Here is an 18,653-nt window from a genome sequence, read left to right as displayed (position 1 = left end):
ATCTAATCTAGCAATGATTTCACAAACCTGATAAAATGGATCACTCCAAGTTTTGTTTAGGTCTGGAGGTTGTCCGCTATCAATATTAACAGTGGAACAATACTCCAGTAACTTCCACTCTGTCAGATGGTTGTAGCATTCAAGAGATGCAAGTTCCCAGAAATCCTTTTCTGCGTCAGTAGGCTCACCATCCGACCAGTCTTGTTTAGAGAAAGCCTAGAAAAGGAATGTCAGATAAAAAAAACAAGTAGGGTCTTAGTGGCAACATTATGATCTTTTTACTATTCTAGCTGAACACGTTCAGGAAAACCTATAATGTTTTCACTGTTGCATGACAATATTTTATTCCTTTATCAGCATTTGTGTTTAATCAACAAATAGGACCAAAGAAAATGTTCCAAAGAATTCTTCAAAATTTAAGCCAGTCACACCTTTAACATATAAAACTCAATTCAGATGAGAGCTTCAGTCAACCTGCATTTGTAAAGAGCTGCATTTTTCCACCTTTCATTTAGACACAAACATTCTGTAGGTAAATCATTTCCACAGATTTTTTTATCTATTATCAACTGGTGAACACAAATAGAACTTACCTGTGCAGATCATAGGCACTTAATTTGCACTCTTTAATGCTCTTTTGTATTTATTGAAATTATATTGATTTATGCCTGTAAAGTTGTGTGACACTAATGGAGATAACTTGAAAATTAGGCTCAATAAGCACTGTCTGTTATGAACTGTTATTTATATTGCATTTGGCCAAGTATCTTTTATTGTTCTTGAATTATATAATGAAGTGAACTAAATAAAAGAACGTTTAAAGCAACATGCTGTCTCAGAATTATTATTTTGATGGAAGTAAAAAAAGGGTCTTAAAAAAAAATCTGAGAGGAAATAAACCATAAACCATGTAATTTTTTACCTCATCATATTGTTTAGCTGCTTCAGCATAATCACTTTTTGCCTCTGCTAACAGTGCATTCTGGGTAATTTCCTTAGTTCCAATCTTTCCACTGAAAATACCACGAAGAACATCATAATCTCCAACAGATCGATAAAGCCTAGTAAAGTTAAGACAAAAAAATATTATTTGAAAAAGAACAGCTTTCTATTCAAGTGCAAAGTATCCAGGTACAAAGTGCTTCAGTATTACAACTGATACATGTTAGATAGTCTATGTAAACTGACAACTCTATAACTGCCTGGCTGCACAGAATGCATCACTGATAAATGGATATTATTCTTCTATCAGATTATGAATTTATACTGGATTGTGTAAATTCCACTCTGGTCAAAAAATGCTTAAAGAATGCTGCACACACTACTCCGAAAGAGTACAGCATTTAACTGGACTGGAAACCAAGCTGTTGAATCTGTACCAGAGAATGTGTTGGAACAGATTTATGACATGGGAGTAGCCCTGCCTGAAAGGTCAATAATTAGCTCAGAAGTATTAAAAATATACCTCCGATGAAAATCAAGACTTACATATGACTAGAACTCTTGGCTGCTTTAATTTGAACTAATTAATTTCTGCCCAAACAAGCACTTACTTAGCAAGTTCAATCCATCTGATTACATCTGGAGAGAGCTCTGCCCTTCCACGCATTCGTTTGGACAGTGGTTCTTCTGCAGAAGAAAGACGAGTTAGAGCCTGTTCAAGAAGCAGGATGCCCACGGGTTGCTGTAAACTGGCTAAGCAGCTAGTGCTCACAGTGGCCGAGTCGAGGTCTAGCAGCTCTCTGTGCTGGTAACTCACTTCCTGTAAAACAAAGACATGGGCTGTTTATAAAGCCTATTTCCAATACTTACAGGCCCACTGAGAACATCTTTTGGTTTTATTTTCCTAAAGTGAAAGGAAGCTTGGATGGAGGCCATTGCATCATGAAGAGAGTTCCCAGCTGTGGTGCAGTTTTCCTTAAGTAGCAACAGTTTGGCTGACATGAGTAACCAATCCACTTAGGGTGACCAGATGTCCCGATTTTATAGGGACAGTCCCAATTTTTGGGGATTTTTTTTTTTATATAGGCACCTATTACCCCCAGCCCCGTCCCAATTTTTTACACTTGCTATCTGGTCACCCTAAATCCACTTTTCTCCCACTCATGCACCATCAGACTGAATTAAACTCTGCAGCATGAAAACAAAATTGAAAATGAATGGAGAATGAGAAATTTCTTATCTGATAATTTTCTTTACATGAGCAATTTCTTTCCGAGTCCATTATTCATGGACCAACGCGCCCTACCCGAGGAATTCAGAGGTGGTCCATTGTTGTTGCTCCAGGGTCCAGGACTAAGCTCCGCCCCTTAGCTCAGGCCACCAGAGCAGTTCTTCCACAGCTGTAGAAACACTCCAGCAACCAATTATTAGCATTAAGACAACCTCATTTACCGGACTCCCAGTGTGGGTTGAATTCCGAGAAGCCGCTAACAGAAAGGAAAATCATCAGATAAGGAATTTCTCATTCTGTTGCACAGTTTCTCTCCTCTTTCGCTATTCATGGAAAGTAGCAAGTAGTGACTCCCAGAAGCAGGAAGGGAAACAATAAGCAGTTTAATTATTACAGTAGGCTAATAGGCAGGAATAGAAATTCTTCCATATATAAACCAAGAGCTTTATAAACTAAGTAGCAACCTCCAACCAAAGGAGAAATGGAAATTTCCTTTGCAAATCTTCCTCAGGTGAGGTTCCTTCCCCCCACAGCATGCCAGCTGGTGCAAGAATTTTACATGTTGCCTGCAAGCAACTTTGAGACCCTAAGACCTTGGCATTTTGGATAGAATGAAATGAACAGGCTACAATTGGTGTATGTATGCCATGTGCTTGAGACATATGTTTAGAGCTCTAGGAATGCCCATTTATGCCACAATCTTCCAAGGATTAGAACAAAACAATGGGAGAACTATTTCCCAGGAACTGTGGAAAGAGAAATTTACCTTGGACAGAAAGGTTTCTGGAGCTCTAAAAGTAACCTTTTCCTTATGACAAAGGCAGCATGGTTCTTGTACGGATATGGGAACTAATTCCAAAATCTTCCTTTTGGAGGTAATGGTGACTAAAAATGCCAGCCACAGGCTTGTCTAATCCATCTTTCTAATTAAATTTGGCAGAGATACTCAGAGGAACCGATGTGCCTGTCTACAAAATGCTGCTGTGGCTGGTACCCACGTTTCTAAAGGTGCTTGGTTGTAGGACTTGGTTGTAGAGTCCTGGAGAAACTCTAGTGTATCTGAGATTACCAGAATTTTGGGATTAATATTTGTATCTAGAGATCAGACTCCTTTGTGCTGGGTACTGCACAAACGAAGAAGCAGTCCCTGCCCCAAAGAGCACCAGAAATGTAAATCTGACCAGACCAGTGAATGAAATATTCTGACTGTTACAGTTTGGTTTCCAGACAGAACTCTGGAATCCATGCTGAAAACTGAACTTCTCTTCCAACACCCAGGCTGTTAACTGTAGGTATTCCTGTAGGAGTCCCGGTTTCAACGGATCATGTGTTTTCTGCATGTACAAGGTGGGGTCCTTGGTTATCTAGCAAGTCCAGTGTGCCTTCTGGGCCAGTGGAGGACTAGCAAGAGGACCACAACTCTCCTTTTTCTTTTCTGTATCCTTTACGTGAACTGTCTTGAAAGGCAGCAGATTCTGCTCTACCCAGGACATTATTTCCATTGCCAAGGAGAAGCTTTCACTCTGGTTACTCCCTAATTATGGAAGGGATATAAACACTCATGCCTCAATCATAAGCCAACCTCTAACAGGAATTAGCAGGATACTTTCTCTGCAAGTACCACAATTTCCTACTAAATGGTTTCTTGCACCTTCCTCTGATGCAGTCGGTGTTGGCCACTATCATAAAAAGGATATTGGATTGCATGGACAACAGAATGACTCCCCTAGAGTCCATATTTGCACGTTTTGCTTTTTTAATTTTTTAAATATACACCCTAATAGAGACGTCAAAATGAACTGAAATGTTGTTCTGTATATTGTATATGCAGAATCTCATTTATATTTGTCTTCCTAGTATGCTTGATTCCACAGTGAGTATGCAAGGGTCTAGAGTGAAAGCTAGGTTTGCTTTCAGCATGATGTTTGCACTATTACTGTCCTGCTGGTAATAGCTTATTATTACTATTACCAGCAGGAGAGTGAATTTGTGTGTGGGGGGGTGGAGGGTGAGAAAACCTGGATTTGTGCTGGAAATGGCCCAACTTGATGATCACTTTAGATAAGCTATTCCCTGCAGGACAGTGGGGTTGGAGGAAGTATTGTTTCATATTCTCTGTGTGTATATAAAGTCTGCTGCAGTTTCCACGGTATGCATCCGATGAAGTGAGCTGTAGCTCACGAAAGCTCATGCTCAAATAAATTGGTTAGTCTCTAAGGTGCCACAAGTCCTCCTTTTCTTTTTGCGAATACAGACTAACACGGCTGTTACTCTGAAACCTGGAAATAGCTGGTTACTGATGACCCCTTAGGAAATACTGATGCCATGAAGTTTTGGATTCCTGCAAATCTTTACCCTACGGCAAAATTACAGCCAAAGCCATATCTATTTTGATCTCTGGGTAGGAACTCTGCATTTGGATCCAAAGTTCCCCTTCATTATAAAAAACTGGTGGCTATGAATCCTTTCCAACAGCTGTTAATTTATGATTGGGTCTGTTTCTCTTGATAGGGTGCTGTAGAGGTTTATTTTTATTTTGTTTTGTGCTGCATGTGTGGTATTTCTTCCCCTGGCTGTATACAGCAGAAAGATAGAACACTATTTATCCTGGCATGGGAACCCCAAAACAGAGGAGGGCTAGTGGTACACATACCTCAATTGTGGAAGTAGCCTGTTAAAAGTTCCTGGGAGCCTGAAGGCTGGCACCCAAGTAATTACTGTAGGAGCAACCTAGTACCACTCAGCGCTTTACTCAGTAGATCAGGATAATTCTGAACATTCTGTAATCCCATGAAGGTGCACCTTTGCGGAGAGTGGAATACTCATGTGCCTCCATTTGTGTCATCAACTGCCTCAAGTGCTCCTAAGACTTTAGTGTGGAGCCAGCTTGTGGAGCGGGGAGGGGTAGAGAGCAAGACCCTTCCCACCTTTCACAGTCTGAGCCCCTTTCCCTGGCAGAGCAAGGGTCCTTGGGCTAAAAGCTACGAGAGAACCTCTATGAAGGAGAGAAACCCCAGCAAACGCTCCCTCAGGGGGAGAAGACAAAGGAGAAAGGGTTTAACCCCTGATTTTCAAACTCACTTGTTCATAATATTAATTACCGTCTTAAGAAGATATCGCTTGCACTTTTGCTTTTTTGGAAGTCACTGGGTTTTTCAGGATTTACCCATGAGTATAATGAAAATCCTCTGATTCACAGTGGGAGAAAGAGGAGCTGCGTAGGAGCTCTGCCTTTTTCCCCCAGAGAGGAGGGAACCCACATCTGGGTGTGGGGACTCTGGATCTTCTCTGGATATTTTCCCCTTCGGTGCCTGTTTATTGTGGTACCTACTCCATGAGCTGTCCAGAGAGCTTCCTCATTAGGCTCTCTCTCCAAAACCTCAGAAGGTCATGATCAGTCTTTTCTGCACTGGAGTCATGGCTCCTTGGGGCAGGATGGGGACCCGACATGCTGGTCAGACTCTGACCTCTGTGCCTTAGCAGTGCAAGGGTCAGCTGGCTGGTCACAGGCATCGGATAATTCATCTTCTGTAGAGCCCATACGTGATGTCTCACATAGGGAACATCACTTAGATTTAAGCCAGGTGTTTGCAGGATAGCTCTGGATAGTTTAAAAAAAAAAATGATCAGGAGAATCTGAACTACCAAATTGTTCCAGAGGCAGAAAATCTGGTGGCCTGAGCTGAAGACTGGAGCTTAGTCCTGGAGTCTCCAGCAACAATAATCCACCTCCAAATTCCACCGGTGAGGGGCATTATCCAATGAGGAGAGAAGCTGTGCAACAGAAATAGGTCATTACTCCATGTGCATATTTCAGCTGAGGCACCTGGCCTGCCATTTGTATGTTGGGCATTATATAAAAATACAACAGAAGTGATAGAGAGATAAGTGGCCAGAACTACACTGATAACCAGCACTCTCTTCATAAGGCAGACAGAGTGACTACAGATATTATGATAACTTCCATCTCGTTTGCAGCACGTCCTTCCTCCTATTAATTTAATGCTCATGCACTCTTTAAACAACAATAGGTTAAGGATCTATTAAATGGTGCATTTCTATTATAAGCCCAGGGCTGGATTAACCATGAAGACTTGGATCGTTCAGGTACAGGCCCTGAGCCTAAGTCTTGTCCAGCTTTAGCAGACCAGAACCTGAAGCTAAACACATTTAACTGTGCTTGTCCAGCTCTGCTTGCTTTTTAGCAGAGTGATACAGTTTTGATGGATCTTTGTTCCCATTTAACCTTAATCCACAGCAGGGCACAGCATTACTGGCTGCTTCAAATTACATCTAGCTGAAACACAATATTCAAGTTTTTTTAAGTCTAAATGCACATTAAAAAATAAAACTAAAACAGTAGAGAAGTCTAAAAGCCATTTTTTAGCTTAAAATTTAAAAAAAAAATGCCTTAACCAAACTTCAACAACTATACAAGTAACTGTCTTACAAACACAGATTTTCCAGTTATGGCCACCAGGGAAAGCAGCACTGGAATTTAGAGTGGTGATAAATGCTTTATTCATGCAACACTGAAAACTCTCCAACTTCTAAACAAAATACACTATTGGAAACTGTGGCCAAAAAATTTACTTATGAAGGCAACTAATGTGATTCTTTATGGCAGCCATCTAGAGGTTGTATAATATGATTTCAAGTTAATGGATTGACTATAGAACGCTGCCCAGTGTCACATGTCAATTACATTCATCCTCTCTGGAGGAGCAAAGAGAAGGTTACTCACTTTGTGCAGCATCCGAGGTGCTTCAAGATGGTTGTCCCTGTGGGTGCTCCACTTTAGGTGCCTTGACACCCTGCGCTTGTAACTGGAGGTTTGTCGTGGCAGTGTGGTTGGGCTGCGCACGCACTGTAGCCATCTCGCGCCACATCAAGCGTTTACATGGCAGTGCGCAGCCAACTATCCTCCTGTTTTCTCTCTGCCTCAGAGAATTGGCCTGAAACGCCGAAGTCGAGGGGAGGGGGAAGGGTAGTGGAGCACGCACAGGGACACCCATCTAGACGAACCTCAGTGACTGCACAAGACGAGTAACCTTGTCTTCTTCTCTGAGGAATGCCCCCAGGGCTGCTCCACCTTAGGTGACTGTTGAGCAGTGCCCCTCAGTGGAGGGGAGGGGCTTTGGGGTTGGTCTGTCAACAGCAGATAACACCATAAGTCCAAAGTGAGCATCTGATGCTAACAGTTGTACTAAAGCATAGTGTTTAGTGAAAGTATGGACTGATGCCCAGGTAGCTGCTTTGAAAATGTCAGTGATAGGCTACAGATGCTACCAGCGCTCTGCTGGTGTGTGCACGAACTCCCAGTGGAGATTGTAGGTTGTTTTGGTAGCACAAATGGATATATCCAGATATCCATTTGGACAGTCTCCGTTTTGAAATGGTTTGACCCATTGAGCATTCTGTTATGGAAACAAATAGTCTAGGTGATTTTCTAAATGTTTTTGTTCTTTCAAATGTAGAAATCTAATGTTCTGTGAACATCCAGCATGTGGAGTGAGACCTCCCTTCCGTCCGCATGTGGCTTTGGAAAAAATACAGATAAGTAAATGGATTGATTTAAATGAAAGGAGAGGCGACCTTGCGTACGAACTTTGGATGTGGTCGCAGGATTACTTTATCTTTAAAGAATGTTGTATAAGGTGGGTGTGCCATTAGGGCACCTAATTCTCCCACTCGTCTTGCGGACGTGATGGCAATGAGGAAGGTCACCTTCATGGATAAGGGCAACAAAGAATAAGTTCCAAGGATAACAAGGTGGGGGGACGACTGTGGTACGATCTGTTTTTTTTGTGCTGCACCAGGTGCAAAATCGTTTCCACTTATGGATACAGGTCTTTCTTGTGCTTAGTCTCCGACTGTTCAGTAAAAAATGGCTACTCACCTTCTCATAACTGTTGTTCTTCGAGATGTGTTGCTGATATCGATTCCAATTAGGTGTGCGTGCGTTGCATGCACAGTCATTGGAAAGTTTTTCCCCTAGCAGCACCCGTCGGGTTGGCAGTGGAGCCCCCTGGAGTGGTGCCTTCATGGCGCCCAATATAAGAACCTGCCAACCCAGCGCTGCCTCAGTTCCTTCTTGCCGGATACTCCAACAGAGGGAAAGGCAGATAGGATATGAGCAACACATCTCAAAGAACAACGGTTATGAGAAGGGGAGTACCCATTTTTTCTTCTTCGAGTGATTGTTCATATCGATTCAATTAGATGACTCCCAAGCCTTACAAAGGCAGTGGGGTCAGAGTTACGGAATCTCGGATTGAAGCACCGTTCTGCCGAAGACTGCATCATCTCTGGCATGCTGGACGATGGCGTAACGAGAGGTGAACATATGTATGGAGGACAAAGTTGCTGCTCTGAAAATTTTTTGCACTGGGACCTGGGCCAGGGATGCCACCGATGAGGCCTATGCCCTTGTGGAGTGTGCTGTAAATGCTGAAGCTGGTGTCTTGGCCAGCTCGCAACACAGATATAGGACGTGATCCAGGAAGATATTATTTGAGATGAGACCAGTAATGCAAGGAGTGCAGCCTACGCTCACACTACTGGTATGCAGTTTTGGATTAAAAAAAAAAACAGGCAGGAATATGACTTTGCTGGTATGGAAATGAAACAACACTTTAGGTAGAAAAGCCGGGGGAGGTCTCAGCTGCATCTTGTCTTTGTGGAAAACGGTATAAGGTGGGTCCGAGGTAAGGGTCTTCAATTCAGACACTCTTCTTGCTAATGTAATAGGCACTAGGAAGGCTACCTTCCACAACAGGTAGAGGAGGGAGCAAGTCACCAGTGGCTCTAATAGGGGCCCCATTAATTTGGAGAGGACCAAATTAAGGTCCCATGCAGGAACAGGCTGTCTAATCTGGGGATGTAGCTGGTCCAGGCCCTTGAGAAACTGGCCAACCATGGAAATGGCGAAAACAGAGTGTCCCAAGACTCCGGGGTGGAAAGCTGAGATATCCACTAGGTGTACCTTTATGGACGACACTGCCAGGCCTTGCTGTTTCAGGTGCAGGAGGTACTCCAGAATAAGAGGTAACGTAGCCTGAAGTAGGCGGATATGACAACTCCTTGCAGTAGTGGTCAGGTACTTCCTCAGGCCTCAAATGATGCTAGCCATGGCAGGTGGCACCACTGTACCGCTCAGTGTCGAGACCTTTTTCGGTTCTATGGGTGCCGAGTTGGAAGGTTTCACTTTAGTACGTGAAACTCCATTAGACCATGCCCGCATAGGGTCTTTAGCTTGTCAGGAACTCTCGGTGCCGTTGGTCCTCGGGCAGATCCTTCATCAGGAAATTGCTTTCTTTTGGTCAACTCTCAATGCAGGAATGTCTGCGACTGTTTTTTGGAACCTGTCTAAGAACAGGCTCTTTGACAGCTGTTGTTGGAGCAGAGCCCCTATCACAGGCTGCTGCTGGTGACCGTTGACCAGGACGTGGGGTCGAAGGCTGGCCTGAGGGATTTCTCCATCATGAGGAACTTCAGTTGGAGATCCCTGGTTTTTCTGGTCCTGGCCGTCAGTTTTCTGCAATGTAGGCACTTTTGAGTAACGTGTGTCTTGCTGAGGCAGCGGACACACTGAGCATGGCCGTCAGAGACCAGTATGAAGAGCGTACAAGTTAGGCAGTGTTTAAAACCAGGTGAGCCTGGCACGCCTGAATCGGTCTCAGAGGAAAAACAAGGGTAAACCCTGTTTGAGGCTAAGGCTCAAGGCTTAGCCTGTTTGAGGCTAAGGCTGCACGCACCACCATGTAACCACTCAGAGCGGCACGAGGCAGCTACCACAAATCTACTACCACAAATCTCTCATTACAAGTGCAGGGCATCAAGACACCTAAAGTGAAGCACCCACATTCTCGAAGAAGAATGTCACGTTTCCTACCTAATTTTTGGCAGGAAGGCCTTGGGATGAGAGATAAAGCCAAGGCCAGGCTTAGAATGTTAGGGAACATAACTATTCCACTGAATGCATCCAATGAAGTGAGTTGCAGCTCACGAAAGCTTATGCTCAAATAAATTTGTTAGTCTCTAAGGCGCCACAAGTACTCCTTTTCTTTTTGCGAAAACAGACTAACACGGCTGCTACTCTGAAACCTAAATATTTCAAACCAGACATCTAAAAAAAATTAAGCCATTCTCATGAATAATTTTAAATTGTTTTCACTTCCAACCCCACATTTATGCAGCAGCTGGTGGAAATACCAGGTGACTTCTCTGAGCTCCATTCCTGTGCTTTTTATTAAGTTTAAAGGTGAAAAAGTAACAGCAGAAGCAGAATCTCACAATTTAGTTGCTGTGTATCTTCATCTTACTTTTATTTTTCCATAATTTTCTGAAATTTCATACAGTGAGCTGCCAAAATACAACAACAATATTGATAGAGGAGAACAGGCAGGGAGCACAGTTCAATGCAAGTAACAATAAAATACTGAGCTTGGGAACCAGCAAAAAAAAAAGAGTCAAGAGGGAATACATGATGAATAGAAAGCCATAGTGAGATGCTGGCCTGGAAAGCACAGAATAATTCTCAAAGCATTCAACTTTATGTGCAGCTGCAGAGAGGAAAGTAAACAGGAAGCTGTAATTTTTCATATGTTCAAATATTAAGTGCTAGGAAGTGAGGTTATCACAGTTTAGAAAACTGGGTTGACACTAGACATGATTTGCAGAACAGCAGCGTTTCACCGTAATAAGAATGACACCTGCTGCCACAGATTAGGTTTTTCAAATTTTTGTGCTAGAGAGTTGAAGCTAAACTAATTGCCTTTCTAAAGGCATGTTATTTTGTAGTGACTTCAGAGTTTCATAAATTACAAATGGATTGATCAAAATTAACTCAAATGAGAAGAGATGTTAACCTATAGCGAGGTTTGTATATGAGAAGTGTTTAATTATTACTGTGATTACTTGGATAACCATAAATTTTACTAGACTCTTTGAAAATTAACATAAAACTGGAGCTGACATGCTATTAAAAATTGTGTGTTGGTGATATGGAAACACATCAAAGAGGATGCAAAGGAGAAAAGGTCGAAGATCAGTGTCAATGGGAACAACTTTCCCTTCAGTAGGAAGCTGTCTGCATTACATTGGTAATTATTGTAAGGCAATAAACTGAAGACATTGGCAAGCAATGAATAAGAGTTGCTGGAAAAAAACAAATGCTATCAATGTCTGCGAGCCTTACACCTCAAAGTATTTCTTAATGCAGCATTTCGGAAAATGTGAAGTGCATGCCCCTGACCGAGTCTGAAAGATCAGCTGGGATGCCCAGACTTCTCAATTATTCTCTGAACTTTTATTTAAAAACAAGTATCTCTGTTGTGGTTGCAGAAAAAACCCCTTCAAAATGTGACCTCAATGTACCAGATGTAGCAATGCATGCCTGAATTTGCAGAGAGCCTGAAACAGTAGCTCTGAGGTGTGATCCACCCTATTTACCTCAGTGGGTGCTACTTCAAATTGCCAAGTGATGATACTTTAATGCCATCACTATTATTTTCAGCTGCTCATCAAATTATGTAAGAAAGGAAAGGAAGTATAGCATTATGAAGATCTATACCAGCACTTCCCAATGTCTCCTCTGGCGTACATGTGAGAAACTAGTCAGGCAGAGTGAAGAAAATGTTTACATTAAAATGGACAGGTCTTTAATTAACATGTGGTGGTGCTATAGAGCAACTGGTTTCATCTTCCTGAATAGGGACTTAGCTTTCAACATTTTGGGAAATGCTGCCTTAAGGCATTCTGGCCTAAGTCACATATCTGGTATCTATTGTTTAGTACACATGGAACACAAAACTGTAGGAAGGATTTGCTATGTCACATCATTCTCACTTTTACAGAACAGTTATTTTGCCATCTTCATTCACTGTTTGCCTCCATTTATATCCCATCTCTTTCTTTGGCTTAACCCTCTAATAGGATTAAAATGCTCTTCCTGGAATTAGTTGTGACACCATAATTAATCAGTGTTAGGGTAGACAAAGACGACACACCACACAGAAAGTTTTACCTGGATGCAGGCTATGAATGGTGGGAAGTAAGACACGGTCATGCTGAGGAAGCGGTTGAAGTTTTGCAGCAGCTCTTGGGTGATGCAGTTTTTCTCAGAAGGATTCTTAAATTTGTTAATTTCTTTCAAAATTCCAGTAAACAAACAGCTGAAGAGCTGCTTGGCCAACGCTGGATCTCTCTGTAAATTACCAATGCAGCCATAGTACAAGTGACTAAGACAATGTAACTCAGAATGCTAAAAAGAAGGTCCTCATTGCATGCCAAGTACAGTGTATTACAGACAAAGTGGCCCAAATTTGAAGCATCGAGACTTTTGAAAGAATGGGGGGGGGGCACCAGTCAGAGGAGACCACTAGTTTTCTTCACCTATATTAGATATTTTGAGGAAGATCTACGTAATACAGCATCTTTTAAATGACTCACTCAAAACATTTGTGAAGTGTGACCCTGTACTTTTACTGTATGAAATAAGGAGTTTTCTATTAAACCTGTTCAGTGAGTGTGTATACCATTGTCTATAGGAGGGACTGAGGGCTCAGAATGTATCCTATTCTTCATATCCCACCCAGCCATGCCATTTGAAAGGACTAGGAGAGGTAGTAATTACGTCCAGGTGTTCTTCCCAATCTCCCCTAAAAACCTTGCTACTTGGGAGCAGAGAGCCAACACCCTCCCAAAGACATAAGAGACAGGACAAGGGATCAGCTGGCGCAAAAGACAGAATAGGAAGTCATCCATGTGTGAGGATGGAGCAAAGAGATAGCGATGAACAGTATCAGCCCAGATTTACACACATTATTGAACGTAGATATTTGCAAGTGTAACAGAGCCTAAACCCACCCTGATCTTTAGTGGGACTGGAGTTTAGGCAAACTATTCATGAAGCCTGACTTATGTACCCTTATTCCTAGCTATACTACTGTGATGGGGTGGGAGTGGGCTAGGGTGGCCAAAGATGCTGTGAGAGCCTGACCATCAAAAGTGATGAGGAGTCCAGTCTACAATTGCTGCTATTTCCAACTGGGAAAGAGTAAAAGGCCAGCTATACCCTTTTCTTCATTTTTGGTTCCCCAGATTAGGATACTTTAAAGGGGCCTGATTTTCAGAAAGTACTGAACACCCACCATCTGAAAACCTGGCTCCTTTAAGGTGCTTCAACTTGGTTACCCCACAACTGAGGCACCCCAAATCACTAATCATTTTGAAAAAAGCTTAGCTGTACATACTCAATTTGTCTGGCGGAGAACAGTTTTGGAACATTTGGCTAGTGACTTGTGAACAGAAGACAGACCTGTGCCACACCCTGCAGAGGAGTGATTAAGCTGCTGTATTCAATCTGGATATCAGGAAGGTCTCCTTGTCGGTAACTCCTGTACAGCGTGACCTGAGCATCATGCTTCATCTTCAGCTCAGATTTTATCTCCTGCAACAATTGCCAGCAAAAAAGCAGCCTTGATTACATGTAGAGACAAAAGATCACATAATACCTACTCAGTGAAATCTGTTTCTGGTTTAATGGAGGAGATATAATAAATGTGATCAAGTTTAACAATTCCTTTAAAAACTCTCATAAGTGTTAATGGCTAAAAAGAGTTACAAAAATCATAATGAGTTAAAACCAAACACCAAAATGATTATTCTGTAAAAAAGCAAAACAAAAAACAAAGCCTAAAGCTACTTTCACCCTTCCTTAGTACCACTGTATCTTATGCCTTTTCTACAGAAGTGGCATTAGTTTACCTTAAGTCAATTTTTTAACCGATTTACCTAAACCAGTACGCAAACCTGTAGATTCACTCTGTTTTAAGAATGGCTTGTTTCATTTTGGCTTAAACTTATTCCTAATTATTTTAAGCTAAACAGAAATAAACCTGCTTTAAAATGAAATAGGATTGTCCAAACAGCCTTTTGCACCAGTTTAACTAAATCCATTTTTAATTACATCTTAAACTAAACAGGTGCAACTCTCTCGTGTACACAAACATTTACTTTTCTCTCCAGATGCCTCTGCCTTTTTCCTTTTATACAAGTGAAAATACTGATGGGCTTTGGCAAGGGGGCAGGAAGGTGGATTAACAGTAAAAAGGGCTTGGGGTTTGCTTCCTCCCTATTCCCTGCAAAAAAATTACATATATGTTGCTACTGCTATCCGGACCACCTGGAATTGCATTTCTACGTCTTGGAAGAGTGTGCACGCTAGTGAGGGGACGAGACTGCAATTTCTTTTCTTCTGCTCAAATCCTTCCTCTTCCTCCTCCTGCTCTTTTGGGCTTTTTTACCTCCACAGCTCTATGCCTCGTCTTCCTTCTAAATGGATCACTCTTTCAAAAGATTACAAGAGATATGTCATGGGGGAACTAGAGCTTTGGTGAAGCTCCCAGAGCACTAGAAATTTTTTTTGGCTGGTATCTATTCACTCCTGCTGCCCCATCAGACATGACAATATTGATGCGAGGCTTTGTCCTCCACGTGTACTTTCTTGTCCAACTGTATCAGTTCCTGGGCAACAGTGCTTTCAATTTTTAGTAACATGACCCTCATTAAACCTATCAGAGTCTGCAAAAATGTGAGAAAGGTGAATATTACACATCTAACATGAATGGGTTAAATAAACAGCTACTACAAATTATTTTAGATAATTTTGTCAAGACTTGACACATAGTAAACTGCAATCTATAAACCCTGAAAGAAATCCAGTATCACATTTTACACAGGCTAAAATATTGTTATTCATAGTGCCTAGGAGCTCATCATGGATCAGGACCCCATTGTGCTACATGCTGTACAAACACATACTATGTGTTTGTGACATTTGTGACATTGTGTTTGATACATTTCAGGTTACTCCATCAGCCATTTCATGTTCTGTACCCGAGGGTGAATGCTGTCAGAGATGCATTATAGAACAGGGCTCACTGGACGTGTTATCAAGTTTGCATGTATCTGCAGATCTTGAGTAGAGTACAGAAACTGACCAGTTTTCCAATGTAGGTATCTAAAAATAGTTAATTTAAATCCATATTTAGACATCTAAAAAGGGAGTACCCTCAACTCACTGAAGATACTGGGACTTGTGGGTGGTTATCACCCCGATTAACAGGACACATTAACGTTACGCACCTAAATAAGACATCTACACTGGAAAACTATGCCATCTGCAAACAAGAAACATTTAAGTAATTTTAGAGTTTCACAGTATACCACAACAGTTGAGGAATTTAGAGTTAAGAATAGCCCTTCATTTTTAACTTGCACCATCGCTCCTAGGAGTTGTGATACAAATGGTGCACAAAATCACATAGTCCAATACCCCCACACAATATGGGAGATTGGAGTAAATACCCCCAGCGCTTTCCCTACTGGAGAAGTTTAAGTCACACTCAGCATTACACACACAAATAATATATTATAAAACTTGCAAAACATAATTGCAGATACCATCTCTGTAACAGAACCTATCTAGGTTCTTCCAATGGTACCCAACACCATAATTTTCCAATGGCATGATGCTTCTATAGGTAAAATATCAGACTTCTCAAAAACAGCTAACACATCCTGTCAGTCAAAGATTTTAATCTCTAACTATTAAGAAGCAAACAAACCTTTTCTCGTTTCTGTTCAGCAACACCTTTCCTTGCATAAATCAAGCTGAGTTTCTCTTGGTCCTTTAAGAAACGCCTGCGCAACCTTAGAATTTCTGCCCGTTCATCTATACCTAATAAATAATGAGTAAGCACCAACAATTTACACACACATTTTGAGTATCCACCCTTATAGCTATCCCCTTTAAAGACAACCTTAACTTATTTCAATCAATTTTCATCAGCACTTCCTCATGTACATTCTATGTCTGACCTGTAAGTATGTAAAAATTTGTGAGTGAATTGTACTACTGTCTATGTAATAAATAGAGTGTAAACGCCTCAGGCCAAGTATTGTATTTTATCCAAGTTCTGAAAAGCATTCAGCATGTTTGCAACTTCTGTAAACAACAGAGTTGAAAAGATTCAGAGATTTGGTAATAGATTATATGGTTTTCCATCTCAAGCCTCAGTGGTTCAAATCCAATCCAGGACAGTAATGGAAAAGAATCATTCCAATGGTTGTTCAGTGGGGCCCTATATGAAATAAATCTGTGATCTCAGTCCAAATCTTAGTAAACAGGTGCCCATAAACAACTTACACCATCACAACAGACACCCGGCTAGCAGTCTCAACAGGAAGACTATGGATTGATTGGCATGGAAACTGAACTACCTCTTCTTAGGCCTGGTCTACACTATGAGTTTATGTCAGATTTAGCAGAGTTAAATCGAATTAACCCTGCACCCGTCCACATAACGAAGCCATTTTTTCCCGCCTGACATAAAGGGCTCTTAAAACCGATTTCTGTACTCCTCCCCAACGAGGGGATTAGCGCTCAAATTCATAGAATCATAGAATATCAGGGTTGGAAGGGACCTCAGGAGGTCATCTAGTCCAACCCCCTGCTCAAAGGAGGACCAATCCCCAATTTTTGCCCTGATCCCTAAATGGCCCCCTCAAGGACTGAACTCACAACCCTGGGTTTAGCAGGCCAATGCTCAAACCACTGAGCTAACCCTCCCCCCAAACTGTGAATTGAGAGAGGTTGGAGACAGGTATTAGTACCTGGTGGTGTGGGCCCCTTTGTGAGGGCCTGAACCATCAATTGCACCTCTGTCTCTCTCCACTGTGGAATATCAGAGCTAATTCTGGGTCTATTAGGAGTCTAGCTACAGGTGCTGAGCTGAACTCACTATGGTGTACCAGCACTGAGACTCCCCCTACTACAAGCTGAAATCCCTGAGCACTGTGTTAAGTATCATAGAATCATAGAATACCAGGGTTGGAAGGGACCTCAGGAGGTCATCTAGTCCATCTGCTCAAAGCAGGACCAATCCCCAATTTTTGCCCCAGATCCCTAAATTGACATTGCTGTTTCTAATTAGGGTTAATGTGGATGCAATTTGAAGGTATTGGCCTCCTGGAGCTATCCCACAGTGCACCATTGTGACCGCTCTGGACAGCGCTCTGAACTCGGATGCACTGGCCAGGTGTACAGCAAAAGCCCTGGGAACTTTTGAATCTCATTTCCTGTTTGGCCAGGCGAGCTCATCAGCACAGGTTACCATGCAGTCCCAGAATCAAAAAACAGTTCCAGCATTGACCGAACGGGAGGTACTGGATCTGATCGCTGTATGGGGAGACGAATCCGTGCTATCAGAACTACGTTCCAAAAGACGAAATGCCAAAACATTTCAAAAAATCTCCGAGGCCATGAGGGACAGAGGCTATAGCAGGGACGCAACACAGTGCTGTGTGAAACTTAAGGAGCTCAGACAAGCGTACCAGAAAACCGAAGAATCAAATGGACACTCCGGGACAGAGCCCCAGACATGCCGCTTCTACACTGAGCTGCATGCAATTCTAGGAGGGGGCCACCACTACCCCACCCCTGTCTATGGACTCCGATGATGGGGTGCTCTCCGCCATGCCTGAGGATTTTGCGGACAGGGAAAATGAGGAGAAGGAATACGAGCTTGAGGAGAGCACACAGCACACCGTTCTCCCCGACAGCCAGGATCTTTTTATCACCCTGACTGAAATACCCTTCCAACCCAATCAAGCCGGAGAAGGGACCTCTGGTGAGTGTACCTTTTAAAATATAATACATGTTATAAAAGCAAGAGTTTTTTAATGATTAAGTAGCCCTGAGAACTTGGGATGCATTCGTGGCCAGTATAGCTACTGGAAAAGTCTGTTAATGCGTCTGGGGATGGAGCGGAAATCCTCCAGGGACATCTCCATGAAGCTCTCCTGGAGGTCCTCTAAAAGCCTTTGCAGCGGGTTTCTGGGGACAGCAGCCTTATTCCGTCCTCCAGGGAACACTTTACCATGCCATGCTAGTAGCAAGTAATCTGACATCATTGCATGACAAAGCCTGGCAGCGTATGGTCCCGGTGTTTGTTGGCATTCAAGCAACATCCGTTCTCTCTCTCTCTGGGTTATCCTCAGGAGAGTGATATTGTTCATGGTAACCTGGTTGAAATAGGGGAATTTAATTAAGGGGACATTCAGAGGTGGCTGTTTGCCTGTGGCTGAAAAGAAATCCTCCCCACAGTTAGCCACGCAGTGTGTGTGTGGGGGGGAATTGGCGCTGAGCTGTTCGCGTTTGGCTAGCAGGGATCTTCCCTGATACCAGCCATGTGATGGGGGGAGGGGTAAAGCGATAATCCCAGAGAATTGGATTGGGGGAGATGGGGGGGGAGGAGGAGGGAGTTAGTTTGGTTTCTGCTGCTGCATGTTAACAGGAAAACTGCAGTACTAAATGGCCAACTCAATGTGCTTTGCTTGGTATGGGAGAGGGGGCTGCTGTTATGAAGGTTGCAGAAGCCGGAAGACTATGGCTTACCGTGGCTGTCTGCAAGCC

At 42.6% G+C, this 18,653-nt stretch overlaps 1 protein-coding gene across 1 annotated transcript in view; it reads right to left on the bottom strand.

Annotated features, from left to right (window-relative positions):
• Window positions 1–18,653, bottom strand: part of PRKDC (protein kinase, DNA-activated, catalytic subunit) — a 154,504-nt gene that overhangs the window by 34,306 nt on the left and 101,545 nt on the right. The window contains exons 60-65 of the mRNA XM_073331241.2: window positions 15,805–15,917; window positions 13,494–13,625; window positions 12,201–12,380; window positions 1,554–1,762; window positions 923–1,061; window positions 28–216 (exon numbers count right to left, since the gene is read on the bottom strand). Coding sequence (XP_073187342.2) covers window positions 28–216; window positions 923–1,061; window positions 1,554–1,762; window positions 12,201–12,380; window positions 13,494–13,625; window positions 15,805–15,917 — 962 coding nt within the window. The remainder of the gene's footprint in view (window positions 1–27; window positions 217–922; window positions 1,062–1,553; window positions 1,763–12,200; window positions 12,381–13,493; window positions 13,626–15,804; window positions 15,918–18,653) is intronic.

Source organism: Lepidochelys kempii, chromosome 2, assembly GCF_965140285.1.
Source record: "Lepidochelys kempii isolate rLepKem1 chromosome 2, rLepKem1.hap1, whole genome shotgun sequence".
Classification (NCBI taxonomy): domain Eukaryota; kingdom Metazoa; phylum Chordata; order Testudines; family Cheloniidae; genus Lepidochelys; species Lepidochelys kempii.
The sequence above is the reverse complement of the archived record's forward strand: the minus strand, read 5'-3'. Positions and strand labels throughout refer to the sequence as shown.